This window comes from Muscardinus avellanarius (genome assembly GCF_963383645.1).
Source record: "Muscardinus avellanarius genome assembly, chromosome: 16".
Taxonomy (NCBI): domain Eukaryota; kingdom Metazoa; phylum Chordata; class Mammalia; order Rodentia; family Gliridae; genus Muscardinus; species Muscardinus avellanarius.
Window position 1 is genome coordinate 48,813,906 of NC_137802.1, and position 24,217 is coordinate 48,838,122.

Sequence of the window (24,217 nt, forward strand, 5' to 3'; positions counted from 1 at the left end):
AAGATTCTGTGTCCTTCCTCTCCAAGAAAAACGCCCAACCCTTCCCACATGCCCCAGGGTGGGAAAAGCAGGGTCGCCCATTTAGACCTTCACTAAGAGTCCCCAGTTGAAAGAGTTAAGGAAGTGCACCTTTTCTCGGGGAGGGGGAGGGGGCCCCGTCGATGGCCGAAGGGGACACTTCAGAAAAGTGGGTCTCCCCCACCCATCCACAGAATAATAAGGGGTAAGCCTACAGCTGGGGCGAAGGGCCTCCCAGGAGCTGGGATGATACCAAGAAACCCCAAACGCTGAGCGAAGGCATCTGAAAGGAGGGAGACAGCGCCCCCTGGAGGCAAGATACGTCTCAGGTGGTGAGCCCCTGGGTCCCTCCCCGGCCCGGGCTCAGAGCCCTTCCTCTCACAGCGCCCCTGCCCTCCTCAGCGGATGTAGACGCCGCGCCCCCAGCCCTCCAGCTCATTCTTGTTGCGCCCCAGAACCGGACCCCCACCCTCCGCACAGTAGCGGGCCTTATTCCGGCCGCGGTTCCTGTTGTCGGTGAGCTCCTCCTCATAGGCTTCTTCCTCGTCCTCCCAGGAGCCCTGCCGGGCTGGGGGGGTGCCGCCCCCTGCAGGGTCTCCAGGCCCGGGCCCCTCTGAGGGGTCAGTCTCCATGTCCACACACGAGTCTCCCGGCTCCGTGTAGGCAGAGTTTCGGCTGCCGGGGGTGTCGGCATCAAACGTGTCTTGGCGGGACAGTGCCCGCAGGGTGCCTGCCCGGCCTGGTGGGTGGCTGCCGGGGTAAAGGCCTGGGGGCTGGCCCAGCACCCCGGGGCACTCGTGCACGCTGGCGTGCTCCCCCGTGGCCCGTTCCAGTGGCTGGTCCCCGGAAGCAAGGTAGGGTCCCTGGTTAGCAGACAGACGGCACACACCATGCAGATCAGGCAGGGGTGAGAAAACACAACAAAGCAAGACAGGTTAGTGACACAGCAAGACACCCACCTGGCTGCAGGAGGAGGGCGCTCGCTTTAGGGGAGGGACACCCACAGGGGACACACGGCTCTAGAGCCCGGCCAGAGGACAGGCCTCAGCACATCTGCTTCTCAATTAGGACGGAATGCCCAACTTCACAGACGTCAGGACGCAGGAACTCTCATGGTAACCATGGCAGAGCTCCTGCACAATTAGTCACCGCTTCCTGAACGCATGTTATTAGCGCTGTCTTGGGGTTAATCATCATTAACAGCTCATTAGCGCTGCCACTCAGTGGTTGATTGGGTTAGTCAATGCCTCCAGTTTTCCAAATACATTGAGATTTCAGCTCAAAATCACTGACCCCAGCTTCTTCAGCCCACACCGGACCTCCGTCATAGGCTTTAAGAACCCCACGCCTCTCCCGTTCCCTACGCAGATGCGTCTCCGAGGCTGAGGGGCTTCCTGTCCGTCCCCCAGCAAGGACTGGGGACAGCCTGCTGGGGAGGGTGTTGGGCCACCCTCCCCTACTGGGGACCACAGAGGAGGTGGCCCAATGTCCTCACCACCAGATTCCACGAGGTGAGCTGATGGCCGCCAGAGGTTGCGGGTGGGGCGGAAAGAGGCCAGGGTTCTAGTCCTACCCCTGCACCTCAAGCTGTGTGACCCTAGGCATATGACTCTCCTCTCTGCAGCCCCGTTTCTTGGTCATACTGTGATGGGGATTAGACTACAGCAGCCATCTCCAAACTGTTTCCTGAGGAATCTGGGGTTGAAGGAAAAGCACAGATGTGTCCAGGATTCCCATGGAGGAAAGAGGAGGCCGGGCCCCTCGCTCCCTCTGAGCAGAGCAGGGATTCCTTATCTGCACACTCGCTTCTACCGCCTGTCAGTGGGCAAGTGGGCTCTGTGGCTAAGGACACATTTGAAAAGCTGCAGTCTCAGGTTTCTTCTGCTCAAACCTAGAACCATATTCTTAACGGTGCGGTCTCTCTCGGAGATGGCTGTGGCTTCCATGGGAGAAAGGCAGGGCAGGATGGGAGGCCTTTCCTGGACTCTCTTTAACTGGAAGAAAGGCAGACAGCACAGCACCAACTCATAGAAGATGCTGGGTCCTGGGTCCCTCCTCGGAGGCCTCCTGGAGTCAGGGTTGGGGGGGCAGTCTCTACGGGTTTCTTGAGTTTAAGGGCCCTGCTCTGTTGGGTCTAAAATGGATGTGGAATTCACAGAATGGGCGTTACCAGTCTTCCTCATAGTTTCTTCCTAGTCCCTGTTTTTATAAGGGCCAGGATCAGGCCTCATGCCCAACAGGCAGATGTAATACTGTGGAACCAGATTCGGGGAGGTAGCCCCAGTCCCACCAAAAACCACAGACACCAGAGGCTGCCGCTCACCATATTTTTTACAAAATAAACCTCTTCCCTTCCTTCCCCATGTTCCCTGCACTCCAGGACGGGAGGGAAGACAGGCCACACGGCGAGCCCGCTACATGGCTTGCTCCTGCTGCTGGGGCACCGCGCCGCCCCGCTGCGAGGCCTCCAGCCCGCCCCAGAAGCTGAGATTTCTCCTGAGCGAGGTGAGCACCTGTACCTGGAGGTTGGAGACGGGGGCAGGGCTGGCAGCCAGGGCTGCAGAAGCCATGGTGCGGTTCAGCAGCGGATTGGGCGGCGTGCTGCTGGGCGGGTGTGTGGCCTTCCAATAGGCTTCCAAGTACTCGGCCAGGTGCTCGCAGGCATCCTCCAATTGGTTCTCGTCCAGGATGATGTCAAACATTTCCTGTGGAGGTGGGGTTAGGGGCGGGGCTGGGATGAGTGGGGCGTGGCCAAGGGTTGAGGGTGTGGCCTGGGTGCGGTGGGTGGAGTCAAGGGGTTGAAGGACAAGGTTAAAAAGGTCTCTGGATGTGGAGGAAAGGAAGGAAAGAACTCAGATCTACAAATTGGCAGAACTCCAAGGGGTCTGGATAGTCCAACTCAGCCCAACTTCCTCAATCTGGAACCAAGGCAGGGAGAGGGCTTGGCTCCTAACCAAGAAGGGGTGCTTGAGTCCGCTCTCTGCCTGTCTAGCCCTCTTTCCCTTAAGTCAAATCTGTACCTACAGACCTGGCACAGGCGTGCACAACCACTGTCTCCCGTGCAAGACAGAGGAAACCGGGAGAACCCAAACGCCCTCCCTGCCTTCCCTCCCCAGGGTCTGGGCACTCACGGGAGGACACTGTGCCAGCTTCTCCGAGGCTGCTATTTGGACATTGAGGTGTTTCGACTGAGACTTCCCTCGGGATTTGATGAGCCTCTGAAGTACCTGGTTTGGGGAGAAGAGGAGAAGAGGAGCTAGAGGGACTCAGGCAACGAACCAAGTTCTAGTTGAAGTCTGTGTGAGGATTCGGTGGCAGGGTGGTGGAATGTTCCATGACTCTCAGCCCTGGACACCTGCAGAAATGACCTCACCAGCCCTGCGTCCACTCTACACAGGGCTCTGGCTCTCTCTCCTGGGTCTCATGACAGCCTCTCTTCCAGGGCTATATAAAAGATAGTGACTCTTTCTCCATCCTCTAACCTTGCCTATAGGCTTCCTTCTTCTGGATTAAGCCCCTAATCAAAGGTGGGGGGGGGCAATATCCTTGATAGGACATGTGCTATGCACCAACACTATTCTGTGGTTTTGTTTTGTTTTGTTTGTGGAAGGGGTGGTAGCACAGGGTATTGCTATGTTGCCCAAACTGGCCTTGAACACACATCCTGGGATGAGGCAATCCTCCTGTGGCCTCCCAAGAGGCTGAGTTGTATGTATTTTCCACAGTCAATTTAGTTCTGGCAACAGCCCCATCAGAGAGCTATTATTATTACTGTTGTCCCAATAGTAATACCGATGGTAATGATAATAAAATGCAGAACCTAGCCTAGTCATAAGAAAATATTGAACAAATTCTAATTGAGGGACAGTCTACAAAATAGTTGACCTGCTTCTTCCAAACTGTCTGTGTCATGAGAATCCAAGAAAGGCTGAAGGACAGCTCCACAGTAAAGAAAATTGAGATATAACAACTAAATGCAACAAATGAACACGGGCCGTTTCCTGGATTAGGGAAGATGTGGCCATAAGAGGCACTATTGGGTCAACCAAGGAGAGCTGAACATCGGACTCCATTTTAGATGTTTCTTGAATTTTATAGTTATTTGAGGATTATGTAAGATAATATTCTTGCTCTGAAATATATACTGACCCATATAGGGATAAAAGTATAAGACTGATAGGCCTAGTGGTGCAGACCTGTAATCACAGTACTTGGGAGGCTGAGGCAGGAATAGCACAGGTTCAAGCCAGCCTCAGCAATGTAGCAAGACTCTAAGCAACCTAGCATGACCCTATTTCAAAACAAAAAGTAAAGAAGGGCTGAGGGTGTAGCTTAGAGGTAGGATGCCCTGGGCTCAATCCCCAGTACCACAAAAATCAAAACAAAACAAAACTGAGCTAGTGTTGGTAGTGCATGTCTATAATCCACTCAGTTCTTGGGAAGCTGAGATGAGAGGGTCTCAACTTCAAGGTCAGTCTCAGCAACTGAACAAGGCCCTCAGCAAATTAGTGAGACCCTGTTTCAAACTAAAAAATAAAATAGGGCTGGGGGGGGGGGTTAGCTTAGAGGTAAAATGCCTCTGGGTTCAGTCCCCAGTACCACATACAAAAACTTAAATAGAACTGGGTTGTGGTGTATACTTGCCTAGTATTCACAAGGTTCGGGGTTTGATTCCCACCACCATCACTGGTAGAATACATGCTTAGCATTCAAGAGGTCCTGGGTTCCGTCTTTAGCATCCTTCCCCCCCAAACTTAAATTTGAAAATATTAACGTGCTCTTTAAATGGCTATACTTGCTGAATGTGACAGCGCACGCTTGTAATCACAGTACTTAGAGGCTACAACAGAAGGATTGCACGTTTGCCCCCAGCCTCAGCAGCTAAGGCCCTCCGCAACTTAGCAAGACCCTATTTCAAAATAAAAAATAAAGCTGGGCGTGGTGGCACCCGCTTGTAATCCCCGCCCTTGGGAGGCTGAGACAGGAGGATCGCACAGGTTCAAAGCCAGCCTCAGCTGGCTTAAGAGACCCTGTTTCCAAATAAAATATAAAAAATAGGTCTGGGAGTATAGCCCAGAGGTAGAAGGACCCTGGGTTCCATCCCCAGTACCACCAAAAAAAAAAAAAAAGAAAAAAAGAAAAAAAATAGGGGTGGGGATATAGCTTAGTGGTAGAATACCCTTAGATTCAATCCCCAGTGCCACAAAAATAAATAAGTACATAAATAAATAAATAAATAAATGGCTGTCTCTGTCTATGTCTGAAAAGGTAGCTCAGTACACCCCTAGCCCTATTTTATTTTTAATTAATTAATTATTTATTTATTTAGTGGTGCCGGGGTTCCTGGAATCCCTTCTATCTCTGGGCTACACTCCCAGACCTATTATATATATATATTTTTGGGAACAGGGTCTCTTAAGCCAGGGAGGCTGGGTTCGAACCTGTGCAATCCTCCTATCTCCACCTCCCAAGCACGGGGATTACAAGTGTGCACCACCACGCCCGGCCCTATTTTATTTTTTATTTTGAAACAAGGTCATACTAAATTGCTGAGGCAAGCCGGGTATGGTGTCACACACTTGTAATCCCAATATTTGGGAAGCTGAGACAATAGGATCATGGTTCGAGGACAGCCTCAGCTACTTAATGAGGCCCTTTGCAACTCAGTGAGACCTTCTTTCAAAATAAAGAATAAAAAATAGGGCTGGGGGTGTAGCTCTGAGGTAGAATACCACTAGATTCCATCTCCAGTATTGCATAAAAATAAAATAAGCCAGGTGTGGTGGCGCACACTTGTAATCCCAGCATTTGGGAGGCTGAGACAGGAGGATTGTGCAGATTTGAAGTCAGCCTCCGCTACTTAGGGAGGCCCTTTTGCAACTCAGTGAGACCCTGCTTCAAAATAAAGAATAAAAAATAGGGCTGGGGGTGCCGCTCGGAGGTAGAATGCCCCTTCGTTCCATCCCCAGTACCGCAAAAATAAATAAATAAATTTTAAATAAAAAATTAAGCTGGGATTGGTAGAAAATGCTGTAATCCCAGTACTTGGAAGGCTGAGACTGGAGGATTGCAGGTTGTGGCCAGCCTCAGCAACTTTGTGAGGCCCTCCACAACTTAGTGAGACTCCATTTCAAAATAAAAAATATAATAGTGCTGGGTTGTAGCTCAGAGTTACAAAGCCCCTGGATTCAATCTTCAGTAACACACACACACACACACACACACACACACACACACACACACACACATTCAAATCAAAATAAATAAAATAGGGCTGGGTTGTGGCTCAAAGAGAGAAAGCCCCTGGGTTCAATCTCCAGTACCAAAAAAGGAAAATGAAGAAATGAAGCCAGGCGTGGTGCCACATTCTTGTAATCCAGCATTGGGGAGGCTGAGACAGGAGGATCGCAGACAGCCTCTCAGCTACTTGGTGAGACCCTCTGCAACTCAGTGAGACTCTGTTTCAAAATAAAGAGTAAAAAAAATAGGGCTTGGAGTGTAGCCAAGAGGTAGAATGCCCAGGGTTCAATCCCCAGTACAGAAAAAAAAAAAAACAAACACACACAACAGATACAGTGTATAGTGGGTACCAGGCATTTTGCATGATTAATCCATTTATTTAATCTTCCTGTGTTGCAGATGAGGAAATTAGGGCACAAAGATGTTAGATGACTTGCCAAAAGAACCCAGTGCTGGTAAATGACACCCTGGTAGGAAACCCAGGCAGTCTGGCTCCAGAGTCCCCGCCCTTCCCCTCAGTGGGGAAAAGGAATGCATTTGGTACTTTCTAGGTCACAGAGTGTTTTTGCATCCATTATCACATTTGATCCTTTCAACCCCCACATCCCCAAGTGCTTAAATCCCATCACCCCTTTTATCTCATTAGAAATTTAGGACTCAAAGCCAGCCACTGCAGCATCTGCTTGTGATTTCAGTACTTGGGTGGCTGAGACAGGAGGATTGCAAGTTCTCAGGCAGCCTCAGCAATTTAGGCCCTTTGCAACTTAGTGAGATCCTGTTTCAAAATAAAATAATAAAATAGGGCTGGGGGTGTAGTTCGGAGGTAGAATGCCCAAGTTCCAGTCTCAGTACCACATACACACACACACACACACACACACACACACACACACACAACTAGGGATATAGCTGGGAGGTAAAATGTCCTTGGGTTCAATCTCTAGTACCAAAGAATAAAATGAAATAGGACTGGGGTATAGCTTGGAGGTAGAATAACCTTAGGTTAGATACCCAGTACTAGAAGAAGAAAAAAAAATTAGGGGTCAGAAAGTTAAGGAACTGACCAAGGGTGCTCAGCTCCTAGAATGCTACCAGGTAATGAAGACATTTATCACCACTCATTCCCATTGGTCTACTGGGGCCTCTTCATCGTATTTACCTCCAGTCCTCTCAAAAAATAACACAAGGAGACTGGGGCTGTAGCTCAGTGACAGGGCACGTGCTCAGCATGCTCAGGCCCTGGGTCCCATCCCAAGCACCAACAATAATAACACCAGAGAGAGATTCAAACCCCATCTTGTAGGCAAAGAAATTGAGGCTCAGAGACTAATTCCCCTCAAACCCCAAACTTAATAAAACAACACACCACCACCAACAAATAAATATCAACCAATCAGAATAGGGATTTGAACTCTTTGAACTTCAAAACCTTTACAGAAATTCACCCTTCATGTTTCTCAAATTCCCACTAACATCTAGAAGGGAAAGTTCATGGAACCTCAACATAACAGAGACCTAAACCAGTCTTCCCACCAATATCCACTCCAAGTCCAAATGAGGACAGCACAACCCCAAAAAAAGGACCAAAACCAGAATTCAGGAAAGACCTCACAGCTGCCAAGTAGTTGGGTGGCACTGGGACAAAAACCATAGAAGGTTGAACCTCTGGTTCAACAATGGGAGGTCAACTAGGGTAGAGACAGGGGCCTGGACTACATGACCCCAGCAATAATAATAGCAGCTAATACAAAACTCCAGATTCTTTGCTAAGCGCATATTAGGTCACTTTTTTTTTTTTTTTTTTTTTTTTAGTACTGGGGATGGAACCCAGGGCCACCTACCTCTGAGCTACACCCTCAACCCTACTTTATTTTTCAGTTTGAAACCAGGTGTCGGTAAGTTGCAAAGGGCCTGGCTAAATTGACGAGGCTGACTACAAACCTGTCATCCTCCTGTCTCAGCCCCCCGAGTACTGGGATTATAGGCATGCACCACCATGCCTAGCTAGGTCACATCTTTACAGCACTTAAATGTTTTGTTGTTGTTGTTGTTGTTGTTTTGTGGTACCATGAGCATTCTACCTCTGAACTATATTCTCAGCCCTTCAGCCCTGATTTTTTTTTTTTTTTTTTGGTAGTACTAGGGATGGAACCCAGGGGGCCTTCTATCTCTGGGCTACATTGCCAGACCTATTTTTTATTCTTTATTTTGAAATAGGGTCTCACTAAGTTGCAAAGGGCCTCACTAAGTAGCTGAGGCTGGCTGCGAACTTGTGATCCTCCTCTCAGCCTCCCAAGTACTGGGATTACAAGCCTGCACCACCATGCCTGGCTTTGATGGGGTTTCATAGAGAAGAAAACTAAGGCTTGGGGAGATTGAGTTACCCAGATAGTAAGCATTGCTGGAAACCCAAAAGCACCTCTTTTAAGCTAAGCTGCCGGCTGGGCCAGGCTCCCCGGCTTCTACACTCACCTTGGGAGAGGTGATCTTGATGTAAACAATGATGGGAGCCAGTGAGGTCTTGGAGAGCTGGGCCGGGTGGTTGATGGTGTCAGCGTCAAGAGCCACCAGCTGAAGGGTCCGGGCCAGCTCAAAGATTCGCTCGATCTCACTCTGCACCTCAGCTGGGGGACACGTGGGGAGGGGGACTGTAAGGCACCCCCAGGAGGCAGTGGTGGGAGGGAACACTGCCAGGGGCATCCTGCCCACCACCGGCCCTCTGACGGGGCTCAGAAGCTGGGAGCACAGCAGGCGGCAGCTCACCCAGGCTGGAGCGCGTGTTGGAACGCTCGATGATGATGTGCTTGCTGGGGTTATTGAGGACGGAGCGCTTAGCCAGGGAGATGTCGGCCGTCACCCGGGTGATGGAGATCCTGCACACGGGCAGGGCAGGCGGTCAGGGGCCAGGGCAGGTAGGATACTCTGTCCACTCTCTGGGCTCCAGGCCCGCCTCCTTCCCTCAGTCCAAGTGTCCCGGGGTTGTCCTCCAAGAACAAGACATCCAGCAGAGTCGTGGCGGGAGTGGGGAGCCAGCTCCCAGGTCTTACCTGCCATCAAACCGATGCTTCAAGAAGTCAAATAATGCTTTCTGCATCATGTCTGTAACCTGGGGTTGGGAAGGGAGGAGAAATCAGCATTAAAGTCACTTGGGAGGTTGGGGTGCTGGGATCCCTGCCCCGACATTCCATTTTCTTTTGAAATTTCTGAGATGGAGAGGCCTCTGTGGAGGGGGGGGGGATTCCTTCTGGGAATAAAAGGCGCCTTCTCCAAGCTTTGGCTCCAGGGCTCTTCTGGGGTTTCTTTGGGGCTTGCCTGGGCCCTTTTGAATGGGTCTCCCATGGGTCAGCCCCTCTGGGGGTTCCCTTTGAAGGTCTGTGGGCCTCTGGGGATGTGAGCCCTTCTGGGCAGTGTCTCTGTGGTCTGGGCCCCTCTGGATCCCCTTCCCTCTAGGGCTCCTACCTCATAGCCCTTGAGCGACGGTCCCACCAGGATGATGGGCCTCATGGAAGGCACCACGTCATAGGGGGGCACATGCTCTGTCTGGGGGAAGCAGGGAGGGGACCCCAGGAGAGATGGCGTTAGCCCCTCTCCTGGTCTCCAGCTCCCCCATGCACCCCTTCCTCCCCCTGGTCCAAGCCCAGATGTGGTGATCAGGGAAAGGGCGGGGAGGAATGGCCAAGGAGGACCAGGAAGGGTGCGGGGAAGGGGGCAGATGTGGGAATGGATGTTAGAAGGTCTCCCAGCTCATCCCAGGGGTGGGAAGGGGGACACGGAAAGCTGTGATACTCACCGACTTCTGCTTCTGTTTGGCTGGGTCCAGAGATTGCCAGGAAAGGGGAGGGGAGGAGAGAAGGGAGGGCACCCAGGTGGGGGCAGGGAAAGAGCCAGGGCAAGAGGGAGGGAGAGCGGGCAGACAGGAGAGATAACAGGGCATGCGTGTTAGTGACAGACAGAGCCGGAGAGGGGACGGACCCCATGCCGAGGGGGAGCTGGAGGCAGGACTGACTTGCAGTCGAGTGGACTTGAGAAAAGTCTAAAAAGCGCAACCCCCTTTCTGGGTCTTGGAAAAGAACCGGAGAAAGTGGCAGCCCTAATTTGGTGCCTGCCTCCTGCCCCAGGGCACAGCCACCTGTTCCTTTGAAGGGTTCCCTTGGCATCCTGCTCTGCAGCAAGATCCCTTGGTGCCCACTGATGGAGTCAGGGAAGGGCACAGAAGGAAGGCCCTTCCTTCCCCTTTTCACAGCCAGAGAAGGGCACACCCTGGAGAATCCCACTCCACTGGAAGTGAGGGCAAAGGCCAGGTCTCCTGACCACCACCAGAACCTGCTTCCTCAGGGTGGGGCAGCCACCCAAGGGGGGCATCAAGCCCTTCCTGGGAGCGGGCCAAGGTGGGATTGTGCATAGAAAGGAATGTGCCCAGCTCAGGAAGCTTCGAGGCCTGCAGGACAGGCTGGTACCACACCTGGACCCCTCCAGCCCCCTCTCCCTGGCAGAGAACTGGGCCCTGACCCCTCCCCACACCTTGCAAGAGCCCAGCAAGAATTAATTACCTTCTTAAAGAAGGGGATGCGTTTGCCATGGGGCGGCGGGGTGGTGACGCTGCTAACGCTAGTCTTGGCAGAGCCGCTCTGCTCGCCCAGCTCTGCCTCCTCCTCCTCTAACTCTAGGGGGTCTAGTTCAAAGGCTAAGTTAGTCATTTCATTACCTGGACCGCAGTCAGAAGACAGGGAGGAGGGAGGTGAGGGGCAGGGTAAGAATGAGATGGACACAGAGACACGGGACAGAACACAGGGAGGGGATGGGGGAAAAAGAAAGAAGAAGAAGTGAATGGAACAGGGCTGGGAGAAATGAATGGAGGTGGGGAGGGCATGGGGGGGAGGGGGCAGAGAGATGGAGCTACCAAAGAAAGGGGGAGGAGAGACACGACAGGCCCAGGCAGTAGGAGGTCCTATCCTTCATGGAGAGGGGCCCCCACTTGTGTCTGGGGGACACAGACTTGGGGTGCTTCCTACCCAGGGGAGAGGAGGGCCAGGCAGTGGGGAGACCACCCCACCCAGGAGCTCCCCCACCCCGGGCTGGTGGCAGCTCTTACCACTGGCGGGGGGTGTGGGGCGGCGGGTGCCAGTCACCACGTCTCCCAGGCTGGAGCTGGAGTTGTCACCTGACTTGCTGCGTAGGCAGGGAAGCAAAGGAGCGGGTGAGCAAAGCGGGGGCGTGGGGTGGGTGAGTCTTGTTACACGCTGCACCCTCGGAAGTCCTCCAGCACCCCGCTGATGGCCCTGAGCCCTTGGGCCAGGGGTCAGCCTGAGGCCTCCAGGGTTGGGGGTGCCCGCCCCCAACCAGGCACCTGGAGCTGAGGCGGTTCTGGCGGAGTTTCTGCTCCTGCAGCAGTCGCAGGCTGTCCAGTTTGACCGGGCTGGGGATGAAGCCCACCTCGCAGCCCTCCTTCACCAGACGCCCGATCCACCAGTCATTGTTGTATTTCTGCAAACAACACAGGCAGGGTGGGGGACCCCGAGAAGAAGACTGAAGGTGTGAACCGGCAGTCACTCTCCAGGGACCTACCCAGATCTGCCCACTGCTGGAGGGTGGCATCCCCAGAGACCCCTACCCCCGGCTCCAGCCTCTGAGGATAGCCCCCAAATCTCAAGATAACTTCAGAACCAACATCCTGTCTGGCCCTGGATACCCCTCCCTTAGAGAGGAGGGGAGACACTCCCTTCCTCCTGCACACCTCCATATGCCCAGCTCATTGCGACTCTGCCGGTAGGCCCTCTACAAACCCTCCAACAACCTAATGACCAGGCATTACCACCCATTTACCAATGAAAACTTAGATGCTCAGAGAGGCAGAGAGATTTCTCTTAAAAACATACAGCAGATTCTGCTTGGCTCAAGAAGCTTCTTCCCACTAAAGTTTGCCACTGAAACACCCACAGCCCCGCCCTCCTCGGGATGCCAAGCACCGGCCCCACCTCCTTGATGTGCAGGAAGTCCTTGGGCTCGAAGGTGATGGCCACTCCCTGCACAGGCACCTCATCCCCCGGAGACGGGTTGTAGCCAACATTTGTTCGCACGGCAAATGCCACTGGTTTGGTCTAGAGGAGGTACACAGGGGAGGATGGCACCAGAGGGTTAAACCACGACACACCATGTACGAACGGCTCCCCGATAGATGCTAACTTTTACAATAAAAAAGAAAGCAAAAAATGGAATTCATCCCTCTCAGAGTGGAGAGGGCACTGGGAAATGATAAATATTGGAGGAGCCTGGGGTGTTACCCAGAAGGAAAGAAATATCACTATTGTCATCAGAGTAACTAACAGTAGCTATGATATAGCATCATGCTACTTAGGTCTTACAGGTTTCACAGGCATTATCTCGTTTATTTGTCACAAAAATCTTATGAAGTACTTAATACCTTCATTTTATGTATTTGTTTACTTTGTATATATGTGTTTTATCTATAAGAACAGAACTCCAGGATTTTCCTGCCTATGTGATTTTTTTTTTTTTTTTTTTGCGGTACTGGGATTGGAACCCAGGGGCATTCTACCTCCAAGCTACACCCGTGGCCTTATTTTTTTAGTCTTTTTATTTTGAAACAGGATCTCACTGAGTTGCAGAAGGCCTCACTAAGTTGCTGAGGCTGTTTGAGAACCTCGATCCTCCAGTCTCATCCTCCAGTCTCCGCTTCCCCAATGCAGGGATTACAAGTGTGCGCCACCACGCCCTGCTCCGCTTGGTGTTTTCCTCTTGCTTCTGTGTGGTCCATGAGGCCAGCTGAGGTTGTCAGAACAATGAAATTAAAGCCAAGTGTGATGGCACACACCTGTGATCCTAGTGCTTGGAAGGCTAAGACAGGAGAATTGCAGGTTCAAGGACAACCTCAGCAAGTAATGAGACTCTTCAACCTAGCAAGACTCTGTTTTCAAAAAAAAAATAAATAAATAGGGCTAGGTGTGTAGCTCAGAGGTAGAATGCTCTTGAGTTCAATCTCTAGTACAAAAAAAAAAACAAAAAACTGGTGTGGTGGTACATGCTTGCATTCCCAGTACTAGAGAGGCTGAGACAGGAGAATCACAGGGTCATAGCCAGCTTCAGCAACTTAATGAGACCCTGTTTTGGTGGTACTGGGGGTGGAAGCCAGAGGCTTTCTACCTCCGGGCTATACTCCCAGACCTTTTTTTTTTTTTAATATTTTATTTGGAAACAGGGTCTCACTAAGTTGCTGAAAGCCTCACTAAGTAGCTGAGGCTGGCTTCGAACCTGTGCAATCTTCTTGTCTCAGCCTCCCAAGCGCGGGGATTACAAGCGTGCGCCACCACGCCCGGCTAATGAGACCCTGTTTTGAAACTAAAGAATAAGACAGGCATGGTGATGCATACCTATGATCTCTGTATTTGAGCATCTGAGACAGGAGGATCGCAGGTTCAAGGGCAGCCTCAGCAAATAGTGAGACTCTCAGCAACCTAGCAAGACCCTGTTTCCAAATAAGGGATCAAACTGGGCTGGGGTATAGCCCAAAGGGAGAATGCTTTTGGCTTCAATCCCCAATTCCGCAAAAAAAAAAAAAAATTAAACCGATGAGAGGAGTAGATTATGCTACCATTTCTCCTCCCTTCTCCCCCCTTTTTAAAATTTTCTTTCCTTTCCTTTTTTGGGTTTTGTTTGTTTGTTTGTTTGTTTGTTTGACATGGGATCTCACTATGCTCACTATGTTGCCCCTGGTGTTGAACTCCCGGGCTCGAGTGATTTTCCTGCCTCAGCCTCCTAAGTGGCTGGGCCCTCAGGCACACACCACTGTGCCTGGCTGGCTGCCATTTCCCTCCATCTTTGAGGTGCACATCACATCTGAGGTTGATCACTCTTTGCTTGCTTAACCTGCCTTGAGGTTCACGATTTTCCCATCTCATGATCATCAATGATTTTCAATCACCGATGCAAACATGCTTCATCACCAGTTAGAAACCTATTGATGGCTTTGGAGCAGGGCCTAATAACCTGACATTTGTTGGGCACGGTGGCACAAACTTGTGATCCCAGTACTTGGGAGGTTGAGTGAGATAGGAAGGATACCCCTAAGCCTTTTTTTTTTTTTTTGCGGTACTGAGGATGGAACCCAGGGACATTCTATCTCTGAGCTACACTCCCAGCCCTATTTTTGATACTCTTTTTTTTTTTTTTTTTTTTTTTTTACGGGTCTGGGGATGAAATCCAGGGGCATTCAACATCCGAGGTACACCCCCTGCCCTATTTTTTATTCTTTATTTTGAAACCGGGTCTCACTGAGTTGCAGAGGGCCTCACTAAGTAGCTGAGGCTGTCCATGAGCTGCGTTCCTCCAGTCTCAGCCTCCCAAATGCTGGGATTACAAGTGTGCGCCACCACGCCCGGCTTTCCATACTTATTTTGAAACAAGGTCTCCCTGAGTGGCAAAGAGCCTCACTAAGTAGCTGAGGCTGTCCATAAACTGCGATCCTCCAGTCTCAGCCTCTTGAATGCTGGGATTACAAGTGTGCGCCACCGCACCCAGTTTCCCCAGACCTATTTTTTATTCTTTATTTTAAAATCAGGTCTAAAGGCCGGGCGTGGTGGTGCACGCTTGTAATCCCCGCGCTTGGGAGGCAGAGACAGGAGGATCGCGCAGGTTCAAAGCCAGCCGCGCGCGTTGGCTTAGGAGACCCTGTTTCCAAATAAAAATGTAAAAAAATAGGTCTGGGAGTGTAGCCCGGAGATAGAAGGGCTTCCAGGAACCCCAGTACCAACAACAACAAAAAAAATAAATAAATAAAATAAAATAAAATCAGGTCTAAAATGCCAGGTGTAATGGCTCATGCTTGTAATCCCAGCATTTGGGAAGCTGACAGGAGGGCCACGGTTCGTGGACAGCCTCAGCTACTACTTAGTGAGGCCCCGTGCAACTCAGTGAGATCCTGTTTCAAAATAAAGAGTAAAAAATAGGGCTAGGGGTGTAGCTCAGAGGTAGAATGCCCCTGGGTTCCATCCCTGGTACCACAGAAATAAATAAATTAATTAATTTTTTTTAAAAAACAGGTCTAAGTTGTGTAGTGCCTCACTAAGTAGCTGAGACTGGCCACAAACCTGTAATTCTCTTGTCTCAGCTTCCCTCCCAAGAACTGGGATTACAAGCATGTGCTACCACACCTGGTTTCAGTGTGTGTGTGTGTGTGTGTGTGTGTGTGTGTGTGTTTACTGGAAATCAAACCCAGAGACATTTGACTTCCAAGCTACAACCCTAGCCCTTCTTTTTAAATTAATTTACTTATTGTGTGTGTGTGTGTGTGTGTGTGTGTGTGTGTGTGTGTGTGTGTTACTAAGGATTGAACCCAGGGGCATTTTACCTCTGAGCTATATCTCCCAACCCTTTTTATTTTTTATTTGAAACAGCATCTCTTAGGTTGCTGAAGAGTCTTGCTAAATTGCTAAGGATGGCCTTGCACCTGCAATCCTCCTATCTCAGTCTCCCAAGTACTGGGTTTATAGATGTATACCACCTTGCCCAGATAAACGACCTCCATTTTAATCAATAAGAAAACTGTAGTTCAGAGAAGTTAAGTGACTTTCCTAACAACACACAGTTATTAAGAGTTAGGGCTTAGCTGGGCGTGATGACGCACGCTTGTAATCCCAGCATTTGGGAGGCTGAGATGGGAGGATCGTGGTTTGCGGGCAGCCTCAGCTGCTTAGTGAGGTCCTTTGCAACTCAGTGAGACCCAGTTTCAAAATAAAGAATAAAAAATAGGGCAGGGGGTATAGCTCAGATGTTGAATGCCCCTGGGTTCCATCCCCAGACCCGCAAAAAAAAAAAAAAAAAAGTGCTGAAACTGGGCATGGTGGCATATGCTTGTAGTCCCAGTACTGGGGAGGCTGAGACAGGAGGATCGCACAGGTTCAAAGCCAGCCTCAGCTGCTTATTGAGGCTCTCAGCAACTTAGTGAGACCCTGTTTCCAAATAAAATATAAAATAGGTCTTAAGAGTGTAGCCCAGAGGTAGAAAGCCCCTGGGTTCCATCCCCAGCACCACAAAAAATAGATAAATAAAAAATAAAAAAAATAGTTAGGGCTAACCCAGGTGTGGTGGCACACACTTGTAATCCCAGCATTTGCGAGGTTGAGACAGGAGGATCTCAGTTCAAGGAAGGACAGCCTCAGCTACTTAATGAAGCTCTTTGCAACTCAGTGAGACTCTGTTTCAAAATAAAGAATAAAAAAGGGCTGGGGGTATAGCTTGGAGGTAGAATGCCCCTGGGCTCCATCCCCAGTACTGCAAAAAAAAAAAAAAAAAAAAAAAAAAAAAAAAAAAGGGTTAAGGCCGTGATTCCAGCTCAGCAAGTTTGATTCCAGGAAAAAGTAGACATTTTCCTCTCTTATCAAGCTCCTATCGTGTGGAAACAGTAGTGGCACTTCCCATACTGTAGAAGGAGACAGGTATTATACCCCGCACTTTGCAGGGGCAGGGCAGACCCACAGTGGGATCAGAGGTACCAGGCAGTAAGTGATGGAGCTAAGCTGTGAGCCTGGGTGGGCCCTCTGGGCCTGGGTATGGGAGGGATAAGGCATCCCGGCCCCTCCCCACATCTCACCTTGGCTTTCTCTAGCTGAGCTAAGGCTTGGCGCTCTGCCTCTTTCCTTAAGGCTTCCCGGTCCTCCTCCAGAGACACATCAGAGTCTGACGGGCGGCTGGTGTAGGACTCTGCTGAGCCCTGAAAGCAGAGAGAGCCAGCTCAGTGCTACCTCTCCCAAACCCTGGGCCTGGGAGGGCAGGAAGGCCACCTATCATGGTGCCTCGGGCCCCAGCATGATGCCACAAGGCTGGGGAAGTGGTAGTATTAGGTACTGGGCATAAAGGCCTGTGGCCAGGGTGAGGCCCTAGGAAGGGTGACAGCAGCAAGCAGGGGGTTAAGGCAGGTCCAAGGACAGCTGCTTAGATTCCCTGGAGGGGCTGGAACTTGATAGGGGCCTGGCGTTGCAGGGGAGGAGTGCCAGCCTCTGCTCCCTGCTCCTCCTGCCCCGCCCCACCCTGCCCCCAGCATCAGTGGCTGAGAAGCGTCATCAGGAGTCCCTGCCCTTCCAGGGCTGCAGCCACCAGAGGCCTGACTGCACCATTGCCTGCGGGCAGCCTGCTCAGCACAATGGGGCCACGAAAAATTTTGCTATCTTCTCCCATGGTGGGGGGAAACAGACTCCCACTTCCCCGGCCTCTCTAGTCGGTACTGTCTGAATCAGGCTACCCCACTCAGAGTCAACCCCCAGCTCAAAAGAGAGCCCAAGATTCTCAGGGTGACGCAGGCACAAGCGGAGAGTTAAGAGCAGGATATGACAGGCCTCTTCCCAACCCCAGGGCTGCCAGGCGCCAGGGCTAGGCAGGCTCAGGAGGCCGGGCATGCCAGGAAGCTGGCTTTCACACTGACCAACCCAGGGCACAAGGGACTCTAGGTGCACACATATGTGTGAGACACACGCAACCCATATAGACCTAGGAGTACAGATAGTCCCGATTCACGTGCACATGTGGCAGTAAAAGAGCAAGTGTGTTTGGGAGGGTGTGTTCCATGATGTGTGCTGGCCCAGGGGCCACCCTGGGGGTCTGTGTTCCTGAGGATGGGAGGTGTGTGAGGGTACGGGACAGGATGTATGGATTTGCCTATAACTTCCAGGATGGTGGCACCCAGGGGTGGGAGAGGAGAAACAGGACTGCAGAGAGGCGAGGGACCTTTCCTGAGCGCTGGGAATGTCCACTGGCTTGGTACAGAGGTGATCCAGGAAGAGAAGACAAAGTCCCACCTCTCCCCAAAGCATCCCGGTCACTAGTTGGTGCAGAGAGAGGCCTGTCCCATTCCCAGCCAAATCATGAGAACAGGAGACTCCTGGAGGAAGGGGTGGGCTGGGGATGGAAGTTGCTAACAGAAGCTGGCAAAGAGGCACAAAGTAGGGAGAGGAAAATGCAGCCCTCCTGACTGGAGCATTCAGCTAGGAGCCAGACGCCCAGAGAGGCAGAAACAGACCCAGAGATGGCAGAGACGCGCTCTGACCCGAGACACCTGCAGACACAACACGGCCCAGAAACGGCAGGACACAGGAAAGAGTGAGGAGGCAGGGAGACAGGCTGGCACGGAGCCCCCTACCAAGTCTTCTGCGGGCTGTTCTACCCACCCACTACCTTGCCCCATCCCCAGCTCACCACCACAAGGGTCCGGCTGGACATCTCCATCCCGGCGCCCTCAGCGCCCGGCCCTGCTGGCCTAGGGGGTGGCCCAAAGTGCCCGTTCCCCCAGGGGCTCAGGTTACAAGCAGATTGCTACATGTGCAAACTGCTGGGGTATATTTAGCTCAGAGATGTGGCAAGGACTGCCCACCACTCCTGCCACCGACTGGGGGTCAGAGCAGGAGCTGAGTGAGAGGAGGAAGAATCCAAGGTTGAGGTCTGACCCCCTCAGTTGGCAAACACTGAAAGAACCAAGGCCTGCTTCTGCCAAGAGGGGGGTAAAAAAAAAAACCAGCCTCATTCTTCCTAGTACTGGCTCTGGCAGGGCTCTGCAACAGGAGGGATGAGGGAGTGACTGAAGAAAGGACTTCCGTCTGTGTACTCAGGAAATGCCTGAAGGCCTTCCATCCCCACTCTCCCAAATCAGGCCTGTGCGCACATGTGCCAAGTATAGAGACAGAAGATTCAGAGCAGGGCCTCTCTTCAGTCTGCGGTGGGTCTGCCTGCTCTACTCTCTGGCTCCTGGTCCCAGGGGGCTTCTCAGGGTGGGGTGGGGGTACTCCCCACTGTCCTCTGCCCTCATATGCCCTTCCTGTTCTCTCTTAATGCATTCCTTTCCTTGTTTGATCCCAAACCCCTCTGCCTTTTTTGGGTACCAGGCTTTGTTGAGATGTTCAGTAGTCATAGCAACCACATGCCTCCCTCACTGCCTCTCCCCAAGCCTAAGATGGCCTGGGGTTGAGAGTTAGGATGGAAAAGCTCATCCTGGAAGAGCGGAGAGGACCCAGAAAGAGAGTTAGGAGGGAGAGCTCACCCTGGGTGAGCAGAGAGGACCCAGAAAGCCATTCTTAGGTACCCCCCTTCAGTCACAGGGTACTGGGCTACAGTCCTCTCTAAAATAAAACACTTCCTGCCCACCCCCAGCACACTTTCTCTGGGTACACTAAACAGTCCTGTTTGGATATGGACAGCCTGTTTCCCTGACCCATCCCTAATCAGGGCTCCAGGGGCCCTAGTCCTAGCTCCTCGTTTTCCAGCACCTGCCTCCGCCCACCCTGTCAGATTCTGGGGGAGGACAGGGAAGCAGACAGCCGGCAGGGGGAGTGGGTGACAGCCCGAAGCAAGCTAGAAGGAGGCAGGCCAGGCTGTCCCTGAATGAGATGACGCAGGCAGGCAGCAGGGGCTGGTGCCTGGTGCTGGGGGAGGGGCTAAGCGGGGGCGGGGGCTGAGGCCGTGGGCGCAGCTGCCAGCACATCCAGGAGAGGTCACGGGGTGTCAGGGTGTTGGGGTAGTTCCAGGCAGGTGACAAACGACGCGGGGAAGGGTGCCGCAGACCAGCTCACCCACCCCGGCCTCCACCAACCAGCCACCTCCCTCCCTCGGCCCAGCCTCCCTCTTACCTGGCGGACAAAGCTGTTGGATGTTGTATCGGAGGACGTGCTCCCGTCTGACCGTTTGAACCGTCCTTTCCTCTTGCTGTATTTGCCCTGGAAAGGCCAGGAAGGAACAAGAGTGGAATCAGAAAGGACCTTTCCCCACCCCTCAAGCCACCAGGTCCAGAGCTACCGCCAAGTCTTGGGAATATCGTGCACTGATCTGCTCGGCTTCGCCCCACCCCCACCCCCCTGTATCTTCTTCCAGAGGTGGTACAGCCCGAGGGGAGGGAGGGTCTCCCATCTCACAGAGAGGGCCCAGACCACCAGTCAAGCTGGGGAAACAAGTGCAAGAAGAGCCTAGGAGACACACGCAGAAGCCCCCAAACCTAGCCAGAGGCTGGGGGAGCCGATGGAGGAGCCAGAGGCTCTTAAGGCAGCAAAGCTAATTAAGATGCTGGGCAGGCTGCGAGGCCTCCAGGGGAGGGAGAGGCTGCCTGCAGTGCTCTGCCGGAGCGGAGAGCAGGGGAAGTCCCCTCCCACTCCTCAGCTGGGGCCCTGGGGTCTGAGTGTGCCAGTGGCCCCAGGGAGGAGGGACTGCCAACCCAGGGCCCAGCTTGGCTTCTCCCATGAGCCCAACTCTCTACTTCCCTGAGTGGGGAGGAGATGGCTGCTGGGCTCTTGAAGACCCAAAGCTAGATAGATATCTGGTTTGGGAGGATACAGCATGGAACCTTGTTTTTAAAGTAAACATCTGACCCTAACTGTGGCCTGGCTCCCTGGGGGCCAACTTTGCTCTCTATTCCCACCTTCCTGGAAGGACTTTTTCTCAGCCCTCTACAGCTGGTCACTGTGGCCACACCCCTCCCCAAGAGGGTAAGAGGGACCCACCCTGACCCCCAGGTGCCACTGCCCAGGCCCCATAGCCTTGTTACCAACCCTGCTACATCAACACAAAGGTCCCTAGGGCCCTCCCAAGCTGAGCCTAGGACGCAGGGCCACAGGTGGGGGGGGGGGCAGCCTGGCCTCATGGATGGAGCTCTGGCCTGGTGTGGGGTGTGCCGCGGGACCCCTAGGGCAGCCACACACTCAGGTTAAGGCTTCCTGTGAGGGAGCTACTTCTCTGCCCTCCCCCACTCCACACACACACACACACACACACACACACACACACACACACACACACCACAGTCAGGAACAGGCAGGAGGATGGAAGGCTGGCCCCTGCCCCCAGCCCAGACTTTCTTTGCCTCAAGCAAGAACTCTGGTGAGCCATAACTAAACTGCAGACTCTGGATGCTGGGACCTGGGTACAAGGAGGATGGGCGATGGGAGAGGAGGGCACCTGGGGACCTTTCCAGGATGCTCCCTCCCCTGTCCTGTCTTTCAAACAGGACACAGACCTTAAGTAGCTTTGGGACTCCCTACAAGACTAGGGATCTTGCTCAGAGCCCCCAACACCACTACCACTGGGGGGGGGGGGCTGGGCCAAGGGAGTGGTGCTCAGAGGGACAGCAGACAGCTGAAAGGAAGGCCTCAGCCAGCTGCCTCCCAGGCTCCAAGGGGCCTGGGGTGGAGGGAGGAGGTATTTTTAGGCCTGACCTGACCCCTACACACCCATCAACTACATTGGCATAGTGGCTACAGCTGCTCCAGGCTGGCCACAGCAACTCAAGAGTTAATGCTATCCTTGGAGAAGGACTTGTCCTAGAGAAATCCCCTGGCAGACCACCCCAGACTGTGCGGGTCACTTTATGGGAACCCACCACACCCAAGAACGTCCCAGCCAGGGGTAACCCAGGGAGTGGTTAAAGTGTGAGAGTGGGTGGGGCCGCAGACCCCTCCCCCAGGTAAAACAGCTTCCTCTCCTCCAGGACAGTGAGTTGGCATCCATCCAACTTTCCAAACTTTGGAGGCGTTTCCTCCCCCCCCTTCGGGGTGGGGGGGAGGGGTGAGCCATCGTGGGTGTGGGGAGAGAGGAACTGGTCCAAGATAGGAATGGAGTCTAGGTAGCAGGCAGGGGCCCTGGCCAGGGCTGGTCCCTTCCCCACCCTCAAGAGCATATGTCTGAGGCTTCCAAGGCCTGTTGGCACCGCCCTCTGACCATCGCCTCGGCCATCTCCCAGTGCCACCCCCGCCCCACCCACCCCGCCCGGCGCCCCCAAACGTGCTCTGCGTCGCCCCCTTTCTTGGCTCGCTTTCTAGCCTCCCTCAACCTCCCCTTCTTAAAGCCCAGTTTCCCCCACCAGCACTCTCCCCCCCCCCCTCCGCTCTCAGCCCACTGGAGCCGGCAGCAGGGACCGTGACGCGGGGAGCTGGGGAGGCGAGGGTGACAGGCAGCCCACCCGCCCCCTCCCAGCTCCGCAACACCGCAGCCCAACTCCCGGCCAAGCACCCATCAATCATTAACCCGCGGGGTGGGGGGCGCGCGGGGACCCCTCTCCCCTGGGCGCCAGGCAGATATAACCTTCCCTCCCCGAGGCCCCTCGAGCCGGTCCCAAGGTCCGCCGGAGGAGCCCCCTTCCCTCGGGCCCGCACCACGTCTCACCTGTGGGCTGGGATCGAAGACCTCCATGGGGATCTCCTGGGAGGGTGGGTAGGGACCCCGGGACATGCTGCTCTTCTGGACCATGGAGAGGAGCCTCCCCTCCGGCCGCCGGCCCGGCCCAGCCGGGCGCCCTCAGCGCATGGGAGAGGCCGTGGGAGCCGGGAGCGGCGCCGGGCCGCGCAGCAGACGCCGGGCGGCCACCAGCCCGGCCTTCGCGGCCCCTCGCTGCCTCGCCTCCCTCCGCGCTCGCGCTCGCTCCGTGCCGCCGCCGCCGCCGCCCCCGGAGGCTCAGCATCTCCCCCGCCCGCCCGCCCCGCCCCCGCCCCGCCCTCCGCCCGCGGCCCCGCCCCGCGCAGACAATGCCGGGCCGCGGAGGGGCCGGGGGCGAGGCTCGGAGGTGTATGGGGGACGGGGGGCAGTGTTTGCCGAGCGCTGATGGGGGTGAAGCGCAGGCTGGCATGGCGGTCCCGCCTCCCTCTGTCCCAAACTGCTCTTCCAGCGGGTCTCCCCAACCCACTCCTGCTTGGGCCGCCGGAACTTCCCGCTCCCGGTGTTCCCGGGACCTGGCTTTAACTCCTTTCTCCCCAGTGTGGGGCCCCGGCCCGCCTGGAATCAAGTCAAATGGTCGCTGCTTCTTCAACCTGGCTCTGGGGCTGCAGGCGGAAGGCTGAGGCTGGGATGGGGTGAGCGTCCCAAGGGAGACAGCGACGAGGAATGCGAGGAGATTCTGCCCTGGTCAGTTACTAGGATTCCCAGATTCTCCCCCAAACCAGGAGTGAGATCGCTGTTCCTTAGAAAAGGAAAGAGGAAGAGAAATTGGGAGCCGAGCCGGAAGAGAATGGCCAAATCAGGCCCTATGTCCTTTGACCTAGGGTTGCTCTCCCTTTATGCTTAACTTGGGGACAAATATGTAAGGTCCAGACCCACCCACCATGACTGATGGAGATGGAGGGGAGCTTGGGATTCAATTCAGTTCAGGCTCTTTCTGGTTATGAGGCCCCAACGGAACCTATACACGTGTCTAAGGCTCAGTTTCCCTTCCTGTAAAATGAGGTTTCTGGTACTGTGGTGCCTTTATCACCTAGAATTACTGGGCGGATCAGAGAGAGAATTAAAAGATTACTAGGGCCAGGCACGGTGGTACACACGTGCAATCCCAGTATCTGGGAGGCTGAGACAGGAGCATCACAGGTTTTATGCCAGCCTCGGCAACTTAGTGAGGCCCTCCCCAATTTACTGAGACCCTGTTTCAAATAAAAAATAGTAATTAAAGCCGGGTGTGGTGGCGCACGCTTGTAATCCCAGTGCTTGGGAGGCTGAGACAGGAGGATCGCACAGGTTCGAAGCCAGCCTCAGCTACTGAGTGAGGCTCTCATCAACTTAGTGAGACCCTGTTTCCAAATAAAGTAAAAAATAAGTCTGGGAATATAGCCCGGAGGTAGAAAAGCCCCTGGGTTCCACCTCCAGCACTACACATACACACACAAAAAAAGCTAACACATGCTTGTAATCCCAATACTTGGGAGGCTGAGACAGAGGAATCAGAGGTTCAAGGCCAACCTCTGCAATTTAGTGTAATTCTGTTTCAAAATAATAAAATAGTGCTGGAGATATAGCTCAGAAGGTAGAATGCCTCTGGGTTCCATTCCCAGTATCACAATAAATAAATAAATAAATAAATAAATAAATAAATAAATAAGAGCTGGAGAGGTAGCTTGGAGGTAGACTCCCCTGGGTTCATTCCCCAGTTGTGTATACACACACACACACACACACACACACACACACACACACACAAAGATTGCCAGGA

At 53.4% G+C, this 24,217-nt stretch overlaps 1 protein-coding gene across 4 annotated transcripts; it reads right to left on the bottom strand.

The window, feature by feature from the left end:
* Nucleotides 1-416: 416 nt before the first annotated feature.
* On the bottom strand, nucleotides 417-22,491 carry CACNB1 (calcium voltage-gated channel auxiliary subunit beta 1; the record flags this gene model as incomplete). Of its 4 annotated transcripts, none has more annotated exons than XM_080712712.1 (14): nucleotides 417-881; nucleotides 2,538-2,723; nucleotides 3,150-3,245; nucleotides 8,731-8,882; nucleotides 9,022-9,131; nucleotides 9,306-9,364; nucleotides 9,718-9,798; nucleotides 10,049-10,068; nucleotides 11,351-11,427; nucleotides 11,606-11,742; nucleotides 12,234-12,356; nucleotides 16,865-16,984; nucleotides 19,887-19,973; nucleotides 22,408-22,491. In XM_080712712.1, the coding sequence occupies 14 exons, from the start codon at nucleotides 22,489-22,491 to the stop codon at nucleotides 417-419; spliced, it is 1,797 nt and encodes a 598-aa protein (XP_080568838.1). The 4 variants fall into 4 exon arrangements, with proteins under 4 accessions (XP_080568838.1, XP_080568837.1, XP_080568840.1 ...); XM_080712711.1 differs by lacking the exon at nucleotides 10,049-10,068 and adding an exon at nucleotides 10,809-10,963; XM_080712714.1 differs by lacking the exons at nucleotides 417-881; nucleotides 10,049-10,068 and having other exon boundaries at nucleotides 2,433-2,723; nucleotides 9,718-9,794.
* Nucleotides 22,492-24,217: the final 1,726 nt, after the last annotated feature.